This window comes from Propithecus coquereli, unplaced genomic scaffold (assembly GCF_000956105.1).
Source record: "Propithecus coquereli isolate 6110/MARCELLA unplaced genomic scaffold, Pcoq_1.0 Scaffold66, whole genome shotgun sequence".
Lineage (NCBI taxonomy): Eukaryota > Metazoa > Chordata > Mammalia > Primates > Indriidae > Propithecus > Propithecus coquereli.
Genome location: NW_012152618.1, coordinates 8,210,851 through 8,221,586, shown reverse-complemented (window position 1 = coordinate 8,221,586; position 10,736 = coordinate 8,210,851). Strand labels below are relative to the sequence as shown.

General features: G+C 44.1%; 1 protein-coding gene across 1 annotated transcript in view; it reads left to right on the top strand.

Moving 5' to 3' along the window:
- The window catches only part of GALNT2 (polypeptide N-acetylgalactosaminyltransferase 2), a 194,874-nt gene that overhangs the window by 147,260 nt on the left and 36,878 nt on the right, over nt 1–10,736 (top strand). The window contains exons 4-6 of the mRNA XM_012660276.1: nt 7,619–7,717; nt 7,985–8,052; nt 8,290–8,355. Of these exons, the coding sequence (XP_012515730.1) occupies nt 7,619–7,717; nt 7,985–8,052; nt 8,290–8,355 (233 nt within the window). The remainder of the gene's footprint in view (nt 1–7,618; nt 7,718–7,984; nt 8,053–8,289; nt 8,356–10,736) is intronic.

Below are 10,736 nucleotides of genomic sequence, written 5' to 3'. Positions count from 1 at the left end.
GAGCTGTAAGTACTTAGGAGTAAATGCAACCAAAGACGTGCAAGACTTTCATGGAGAGAATTACAAAACACAACTGAAGGACATTAAAAAACACTCAGTATTATAAAGGTACTAATTCTCTTCAAACTCATCTGTCAAGTCAGTGTGGTGTCATACAGGGTTTTTTTTTTCATGGAAATTGAAGAGCTGATCCTTAAATTCATAAGGAAAAGCAAATGGCCAAAAATAGCCTCTGCGGTCTTAAAGAACAACACATACTGGGGCAGCCTGCCCTTTCAGGCATGAAGACTTCAAAGCCATAGTAATTAAGGCAGTGTGGTGTGGATGCAGGGCTACACAAATCAATAAACAGATTTGAACAGAAATCAGTGTATACATATATAAAAACTTGGTATGATAGCAGTGATGTTACTACTCAGCGATGAAGTAACTATTAAATGAAGCTTGGACAATGGATTAGCCACACAGAAAAAATGAGATTATGTATATCATTCATAAAAGTATATAGATAAGTAGATGGTTAACCTAAATGTTAAAAAGTTAAGACATCTGGAAGAAAATGTACAAGAATATATTAATGACCTTAGAGGTTAGGAAAGCTTTTCCTGGACATTACCCCAGGGTCACAGTTTGAAAAATCAATATTAAAAACTATGTTTGATAGAAGACATCATAAACAAAATTGCAGGATCTGCCACAGACTTGGAGATTTTTGCAATGCACATGGCTGACAAACAGTAACAGCCAGAATATATAAATGCCTATAATCAAATAGTATGTAAAACCTAATCAAAAAGTGGACAAAGATTATGAGCAGGCAATTAACAGAAGAAACAATCCAATCAGCTCATAAACAGATGAAAAGATGTGTGGGCTCGCTAGTAATCAGGGAAAGGAAAATTATAATGATAAGGCTATTTCATACCAGTCTGGTTAGCGAAATTTTAAAATCTGACTATACCGTGGGATGGTGAGGATATGGAATGATCTCATATATTTGTGGGTGGGAGTGACGCTAAGTACAGCCACTCTGAAGAGCCATTTGGCTAGATCAAGTAAAGTTGAAGCAGTATGTAACCTAGGACTGGTAGTCCCACTTGTGGGTCAATATTGCAGAGAAACTTTCTCAGGCATGTGAAAAGACAGTGTCTACTGCTGCTCTGTTCCTGACAGAGAGAGGTGGAAAATCAACAACAGAGGGATTAAGTGTGGCACGTTCCTACGGTGGAAAGCAACATAGCAGTGAACGTGAATGAAATAGAGCTAGGTGTGTCAAAACAGGTGCATCTCCCGAAAAGTAAAAACAGCAGTTACAGAGCAGTGTCGTTCGTATGAACTTTGGATATATGCAGAACAACACTAGATATTATTTACGAATATGTACATATATAGTTTATTAAAAACATACATAGGAATGACAAAGCACCAAGTTCTGCACAGTGACTACCCCTGGGGAAGACGTGGATTGAGGCAGGAACTAGGAACGGACTGTAATTATTTCCTGACATGTGTCATTTCATTTAAAAAATCTACATCAAAGGCCAGTGTTGCAAAATACTAAGATTTTGCAGAGCAGAGTGAAGGGTGCATGGGCGTTTGTGTAATACCTTCGTGTTTTGTGTTTTAAATAGTTCATACACACAGCGATGGCAGTGGCCGTGAGGTTGCCTGCCAAGAGGCCACAGAAGACTCATTACCTTAGTGAATTTATTGTAGTCTTCGACTTGACCCTCAGCTTTGCAAACCCAGAAATTTTTCTTTTTTTTCTTTCTTTCGTTCTTTCTTTCTTTTTTCTTTCCCCCTCCCGCTTTGCTTTCTTTTGTTGCCGACAAATCCAAACTAGATGTGTCTCTCAGGGGCAGACTCAAACTCAATTTACAGATTGAATGAACGCAGAATGCCAGTTTGATAATTTGTAAATACCTATCACAGCAATCGAACCTTGAGCTACCGTGGCCTTGTGTGATCCTGGTGGCATTTGCCCTTGACTGTTCCCCTGGAAGCTGAGCCGCAGCCGGAATGCCCGCTTGCAGTCGCACAGTGAGAACTGGCTGCTATGGAGACGAGCCTTCCAGAACCCGTTGCCAGTAGGTTCGCTCCTATGTGGGACTCCAAATCCTAATCAGAACGCACCCCTGTGAGGGATTCTACCGGAAGTGCCCTGTTGGCTTTAGAGAGAGACTGGGCATGCCCCTGGCTCTGAATAACCAGAAAGTGCCTTAGAAGTGCTACATTGTTTTTAACTTTCGTTTGTTTATCTTTTAAAGCTGTGGTCCCCAACCCCTGGGCCATGGACTCATACTCGTCTGGTCTGCGGCCTGTTAGGAACCAGGCTGCACAGCAGGGGTGAGCGGCCGGTGAGCAAGCAAAGCTTCATCTGTGTTTGCAGCCGCTCCCCATGGCTGGCATCACCGCATAGCTCTGCCTCCTGCCAGGTCAGTGGCGGCATTAGATGGTCACAGGAGCACGAACCCTACTGCAGACTGCATGTGCTATGGATCTAGGTTTCGAGCTCCCTGTGAGAATCTAATGCCTGATGATCTGAGGTGGAGCTGAGGCGGTGATGCTAGCGCTGGGGAGCAGCTGCAAACACAGATTATCATTAACAGAGAGGTTTGACTTCACAATCAATGTAATGAGCTTGAATCATGCCAAAACCATCCCCCCCACCCCCACACCTGGTCCCTGGTGCCAAAAAGGTTGGGGACTGCTGTTTTCAAGTCTGTCTATTTCCCATCTCTTCCATGATAGAAACCTGTCTTTGCGTGAACATAAACTAATGCTTAGTTATTAATCAGTTAAGTTGCTTAGTATGTTTGCCTTACAAATCTCAGTTAAATGGGCATTTCAGGATGTATTCACTCAGCAATTTTTCTTTCCCATGACCCTCTGTTTGGTCTTCATGGCTGTCTCATAGTAAGTGTGGGTTTGCTGTTGGCCGCATACCCTTCCTGGGCCTTGTAGAGGTTCCTGTACGATCTTTCTCTCTCTCTCTCATTTTAGTACATTTCTTCTGCCCCACCATTCCATCCACTGAGCTCTACTTGCAGGCCTAGGAATCTTATCCCTCGAACTGTGCAGTTCTCCACTCGCAGGTGCCGTGTGTGGGCTTGGAAGGGTGTCCCCGAGACTGTCTCAGTGGCCTCATCTCCAGATTACTAGACAAAGCTCCACTCTGACTCCCATGCCCTGGTGACAGTCACCATTGACATTCAGCTGCCAGATGCAAATTATAACCCTATATTCGTTACAGTGACCTGGCCAGTTTTCAAAGTCCCTTTCCACACGCTTTTATTTGAACTTCCCAGTAATCAGACAAGATCGTAAGGGCCACTTTCACAGATGAGGAGTAATGTGAGCTACCTTCGATCACACAGGTAGTAACCAAGGTTACCACGAGCCCTTTGCAAAAACACGAGACCAGCTAAGCAGAGTGCGGGGTGGAGTAGGAAACATATTTCTGTGTTCCTCCCCACACCAGGAAACAGCCTCTGTGTTACTGAACAGAAGCCCTGCCTTCCTAGCATGCAGAGAGCTTGCATTTGATTATTTCATCAATGCCTTGATGCACCCCGAGTACAACATCTGCGTCAGAGATAAGTCTGCCCAAAGACAAATTCATGCTCCCACCCCTAGAAGCTCAGGGGCACGTTGCTGTGTAGACACACCAGGTTTGCCCCACTTCCAGCCAATCAAGAGTTCAGATATTGATAGCCATCTAATCTCAGAGAAATTTAGAACTAAATTAAGGGTTAAAAAAAAATCTTTATATGTCCAGTTTTTAAAGTCTCCATTATACTGGACAGGAAGTTTCCGGAACAATCACGTTAGCAGGAGACCCTTGGAAACTCAAGCGAACTTGAGCCCACAAAGTCTGCCCCGAAGTTGGGCCCGGCTCCTCAGCATCACACTGCATCTAGCCTGCTTCACCTAGAACAAAACTGACCCAAGTGCTTCCTGCCGCTGACTTCAGATAAACTGTGGTTTCTCCTCCATCCCCAGAGAAGGCTCAAGTATGGCAGCACCTGGCAGCCGGCTTCACTGGGTTCTTTCACCAGCTCTGGAGCGGTGAAGACTCTCTGGCAGGAATATGGTGCTTTAAACACAAAATTTATTCTTTTCTTTTTAAAGACATTCTTCAAGTTGACCCTCCCCCAACCCCCCGCCTTGGCTCAGCGTGAGGATTTGTTAGTTATCTAAGTTCATATATGCTCACTCTAACTCATGGGGTGTAAAATAGTCGTAGTTTTTACTTGTTATTCCTCTTTGCCTTAAAAATGAGATTTCCTCATAAGTTTCCTGATTGCCAATTCTGAGCAAAACTTGATGCCTTATGAATATGTAGAGGAATTTGATAAAATGATGTGAATGAGCAGCCCTGCGTGTTCTGAAAAATGTTTCCAGAGCCCCGAGAGACTTCCACACGCTCATGGAAGATGAGGCTTCCTGCAGAGGAGAGGAAAGTGAGAGAATAGGGCATGATTGGATGGGTTCCTGTTACTGTGACTTAGCATGAGAAATGCTGCCTTGTGTCTCTTTTAATCCTCCCGTGGCTGCACGAGCCCATGTTCAGTAAGTCCCTCAGCCCAGGTCTGCTCAGCTCCGCACCTGCCTGTGTCAAGTGGGACCTAATTGCAGAGGATGGCTGCCTCCCAGTGCTATCCTTATTTCATTAGCATTCCAGATTGGCTTCTTGGGAGTGACAGTCTTTGGTAATTTGTTTACAGCTGAAGCCTTGCAGATTCTCACTTCCTTAATCTAACAATCTGCTAATTCTTAAAATTGGAGGAAAAAAAATAGAAAGAAAGAAAAACCAGCCTATCAGTCTGCTCATCAGTAGAGGCTTAGCTGTCAGGAGCTCTAATGAGGTATGATATTAATTCCAGAATGCGTTATTTTTCCCCCAAACAGCAGTGACTAGTATATTATGCAGTTTTCTCATGCTTAATTAAAACAATAACTACAACAAATAAAAGAAGCCCATTTTGTGATTCTGACCTAATTGCTTTTTAATTGCACTGCTTTTCTTGTTTATTTTCAAAATTTACTTCTCTGAAGTAGTCATCAGGGAGAGTCGGTGTCTGCTGCGCGTTTTTCTCTTTGGTGTGTCTGTTCATGCGAATGGCTGGTCATTGTTCAGCAACTGCTCTGTGTCTGCTTTAGTCCCTAACTGCTAAATGTTTTTAGCCATGGCTGAGCTCCAAAGATGATTTTTTAAAATCTATCTCCTTTTCACACTGATTTCCCATTTAAAATAGATATTATTTTTAATTCTGGGAGCAGATAATTTGTGGCTCTGGTAAACAGCATGAAGAGCTAAAGCGTAAAACAAAATTTTATTTTTCATAATGTATCCGTCCCATGGAAGGTGTAGAGATGTAGGGAATTCCTCCCTCCACTTTGGAAGGTTGGAGTCTTCAGGTCTGCTGAAATAAACTGGCAGTAGACAGATTCCCAGGCAGAAAGACATAGCGATTTATCAATGTGCAGGTGCACACGGGAGCCACACGGAATGTGAGACTCAAAGGGGCCAAGTAGTTGAAGCTTAACTACCCTCTTCGTTAGGGGAGAGGGTAGTGGGGATGTGGGCAATTTTAGAGGATGAGCCAGTGATTTTTAGGGGAGAAGCGTAGGCCTAGAGAGCAGACTGTAGCCTGGGACTAAGTTCCTCTGGGCTCATGGTGGGTGGCAACAAGTCATGGGAAGGTGAGGGGCGGAACTACACTCTGAACAAGGGTCCTCTTGTTATGCAGATAAAGTCTCAGCTAACAGTCTCTAGAAGAATAGTTAAAAGGATAGGTGAAAAATCTATCCCAGAGTGGTGTGCTGGGGTGGTAACTTTTCCTTTCCTTTCCTGCTCTATGAGTCAGTCTTCTCTGCTTCACTTAGGTTTCAGAAAGGGGGTCCAACACAATTGCATGCCTTCTGGATAAACTTCCCTCTGTCAGATAAGGGAACTTCAGAGAAAGCCCCTCCCTGTGCTTCTGAAGGGAAGTGGGTGGGCAGAAGAAGGTCAGAGAGAGACCTTGGTTCTGCCGCTTATTCCTGAGGTCTTTGAATCCCCTTTGCTGAAAGCACTCGGTGTGCCAAAGCACCATAATTTTGGGGTAGCATTTTCTGAGCCCCAACAAAGGCTTTCTGTTTTTCAATACCAGTGGCAGCATGTTTAACTGCTAGAGTGACAGGAACATTCTACAGATGATAAATGCCAGCGTGGAGGGACCTTGGCATGGAGCAAACAGGTCCCTCTTGCTGTCTCACAAGCAAAACGGTTTCATCCTTACAACCACTAGGCATTAAACGTGATCACTCCAACACTGTTTTCCTGAAGCCAGAGATGCTTTAGCTGCCTACCCTAGCCTCTTCTCCAAGCTAGTAACAGTAGTCACCAATTTGATAACTAGATGAGTGTCATCAAACCACAATTCGCCTGTTTCTAGCCTCCTCTCAAGCTGTGAGCACCCCCAGAGGTGTTCCTCTCTCGGGATTCTCTGTGAACGTCACTCTGTGTGGTACGTTCTTCAAATCACAGACCCTGCCTGGAACAGCTCCCTGATAGATTCTGCTGAGCCCGATCCTGCCTTTACTGGTTATTTCTAGTATATGATACTTTAGAATCTCCAACCTAGAGCTGTCAGAGTTTTATTTTTATGTATTTATTTGTTTGTTTTATTTTTAGAGGCAAGGACTTGCTCTGTCACCCAGGCTAGAGTGCAGTGGTGTCATCATAGCTCATTGCAGCCTCTAACTCCCAGGCTCTGGCAGTCTTCCCGCCTTAGCCTCTTGGGTAGCTGGGGCTACAGGCGAACACCACCACGCTAGGCTAGAGTTTTATTTTTTAAAATAGCCGTTCGGTGTCCTTTGGTCTTATGTCTTTCTATAGAGCCCAAACTTGAGAAGTGCCTTGTTGAAATCTGCCTGCGCTTTGTAGGCCTGGCCCCTGAACCGACTTCTGTTCCGAGGTAATCCCGGGTTCTTTCACTGCCACTTAGAAGAAAAGAAGGGCGTGGATGAGCTCAGGTTCCCGTGGATGGCACTCTCACCCCACCTTGGCCTGCACCGCTGCCGCTTAGGTTACTTGGAGATGGCCTGGGAGGCGAGGGGTGTGCATTCCTGCTGTCCAGGGTAGGGGAGAGCGGCCAGTGGGTCCGCTGTTCTCCGCGAGAGCCAACTTCCAAACATCATTAAAAGTACCGCATGCTTGTTGTAGGCAACGTGGAAAATACGAGAAGAGCAGTGGTACACGGTCGGTTCTGCCCCTCAGAAATCACTACTGTAAATTGTGAAAAGCGCATCTCTAGAGGTGTATCTGCATTTGAGTAGAAATGGGATTTCACTGTTTTAAAACACACTTTTTTTTAAGCATGTTAGAAAGATGTTCTCAATATGTTACTTTTTGCTGAATTCTTTCATCTCTTAAAACGTAACTCCGGTTGTGTTTTCCTGTTTCCTTCTGTCCCGTTGGCGCTTCGTCTTAGCACAGGCCAGCAGTTGCTGCGGATACCAGTTAATCACAGTGTGTCGTCCCGTCGGGTCAGGCTGCTGTCCTCTCTACGGCTGAACAAGCCGTGGCTCATCTGGGTTCATCGTTCAGAGGACGATCTTTCTCTTCCTTCAGGTGTCAGCGGAAGCAGTGGAGGGTAGATCTGCCAGCCACCAGTGTGGTGATCACGTTTCACAATGAAGCCAGGTCGGCCCTGCTGAGGACAGTGGTCAGGTGAGGCCAGAAGATGCCACATATCTGCCACCTGTCACATCTTACGGGAGGCATTACCTGTCAGGGACGTTAGACATGAGCTGTGTCCCACATGTGGTCAGGTTGGGGCTGCCCGTCTGGGCTGCAGACGAGGTCACTTCACTGCTTAGCAATGGGGAGTGGCAGATAGCTCCTCCAGCCAGGAATTAGGGCCATGATGTGAGAATCCCCCACCCCAAGTGGTACCCCTAAAAGGCCCACAACCTTTATCTTTCTGTCTTTTCTCAGTGTGCTTAAGAAAAGCCCGCCCCATCTCATAAAAGAGATCATCTTGGTGGACGACTACAGCAATGATCGTGAGTACTGAGACCATTTAGCCCCTGTGTCTGGCCCTCCTCCTGGGCCTGCCTCCCTCCAGTGAGGGAGCTAATGAGGCATGAACCAGCCAGAACTCAGATCCACAGAAAGGAGAGGTGCCTGTGTGATGCCCCAGGAGATAATCGGCCCTTAGATGATTGAGAATTGCTATGCTCGAGTGCAAAGCCCTTTATAAACTCGAGGTTCAAAATGCTCTGCTTCTTTTCTTTTCCTAGCTGAGGACGGGGCTCTCTTGGGGAAAATTGAGAAAGTGCGCGTTCTCAGAAATGATCGGCGAGAAGGTAAGACTCTTTTTTTAATTCACTACCAAGACAGTTGAATTTTGACTCTTCCTGAGCCCAGTAATAACTTAAAGAAGTGCTTCAGCTCAAAGAGCAATTAATTGTCTGGTCTTTTTGTCTGTCTTCCTCTACCAGAGCCGCTTGGGAGCCCTCGCCCGGCAGCACAGGAAGGACATTAAAAGCTTAGCTAATTGAAATTGTTTGTATACTAGAGCAGGAGTTCAAATTATATTTTTATTTATGTGTTTAGAAAACTGGCTTATCTGTTCCTTTCACAATCTAGGAAGTCTCACCAGTCCCTTGAGTACAACAAGCCTTTAGAAGAAAAACAAAGACTTAGCAATGAGAAATTTAATGACTCCATGCTCCAGGCATCTGATAAAATAACTGGGATTCAAGTTTGACAGTCTGCTGAAGGTGAACTGTCCAAAACAGGGAGAGAGTACTGCAATTACATGCTCATGCGGTTCTGCAAATGCCAGTTCAGAACCTCATGTCAGTCTTGCCTGTGCTGGAGCTGAGCTCACAGAGTCTTACTTTATTGGCATTATAAGAGAAGCTCTAAAGGAGGAAAGTCTTACTTTGGAGTGTCTGGAAAGGAAGCTCAGATCACAATGTAAGTAACATCCAGTGTATTGGTGCTGCTAGAGAGCCTGGTGGCCAGATTCTAGGTTCCTCCATGGTCTGGGGAAATCTCAATATGGGAAAATCAGAGAGCCACATTTGGTATTTGAGGATGACTCTGTTGATCCAGGAGTGGTGATTGTATTCTTCGATCAATGCAAACTCTTTCTTCTAGTCCCCTGTTCAGTCCAGCTGGAGTCAAGGATTGAAGGATTGATTATCTAATCAGCCAATACAGTGATTGAGCCTGTCAGAGCAGTGCGGTCAGCACCATATTGTAACCAACCAAGGCCATCAGCGCAGACATTCAAGATACACAGACAATGAGACAGGCCTTGCCCCCTCGATAACTCACATCAGTCCCTCAAGCCTGGAATAAACCAAAAATCTTGCAATTTGCTATATTATTTTTGCCCCCTAAACAACCTACAAAGTCACTTTATGAATTTAAACCCAAAGTGTCTGCTGTCCCACCCATCACCTAAAAAGGGAAAAGGCTGACACAGGCTAGGAAAAGAAGAGGAAGAGGAGAAGCTAGAAGGTGGGGAGAAGGAAAGACAGAGAGACAGAGAGAAAGATTATGTTCCATGTTTGTGGTTTATAACTGATAAATCACTTGCTAGCTTCATCACAGTGTGCCTTTAACCTGCTTAGAAATCAGAATAATACTTCTAAATGTTACCTTTTCATTGCTTTAAATTAGGATGTTCATTTGGGTAAGAATCCATACTGATGTGTTGTTTGGGGGTGGGGGTGATGAACAGAGGAGGTTGTTGGAAGCCAGATTGTAACAGACTTGTATGGAACAACTGAAGCGTGTAACAGTGGAGTGAGAAAATAGGTGTGTAGGTGCATGCGCACGCACACACACACACACACACAAATGTATATGTGTGCCTGTATATATTTGTGCATGTGTGTACATATATTAGATCTCATGTCTTTAAGCACACACACAAGTGCTTCTGATGATGCTACTAGACGACAGAGTAAATAAATTGCATAAAATATTATGGTAGTAAAAGGGCCGCCTTCAGATCAACATTAGTGCCAGGGATTTTATTGTGCATTGATTCTTAATCTAGCTCTTTATTAGAAGCACTTGGGGAATTTAAGACCATGCCTTGACCCCACCCACAACTGAATAAAAATTTCTGGATTTTTACAGGTGGGGCCTGGACATCTGCATTTTTTAAAGCTGATTAGATGATTCTGATGTACGTTGAAAGTTGAGAACCTAGTCCTTCTCATTTCACAGATGGAAATATTAAAGCCCAAAGAGGTTAGGTGGCCATGCAGCTATTTGATGACAGTAGTAGGGCCAAAGCCACGTTAATAATTTGAGTCTTTTTTCCTGCATTTATGGAGGTGATCATGTGGTATTTCTTTTTTAATCTGTTAATACGGTGAAATACGTTGGTTGATTTTCAAATGTTAAACCAATCTTGTATTCCTTGTATAAACCCCACTTGGTCATGATGCAGTATCCTTTTTATATATTACTATTTTATATATCGCTGCTATGTTGTTAAGGATTTTTACATCTGTATTCATGAGAAACATTGGGCTGTAGTTTTCTTATAATGTATTTTTCAGATTTTGGTGTCAGGTTAAACCGACCTGATTAAACAAGGTGGAGGGTGTTCCCTCCTACTTTATTTTCTGAAAAAGTTTGCATAAGATTTTAATTATGTCTTCCTTAAATGTATGATAGAATTAACCTATCTAGACCAGGAGTTTTCTTTTTGAAAAGGTTT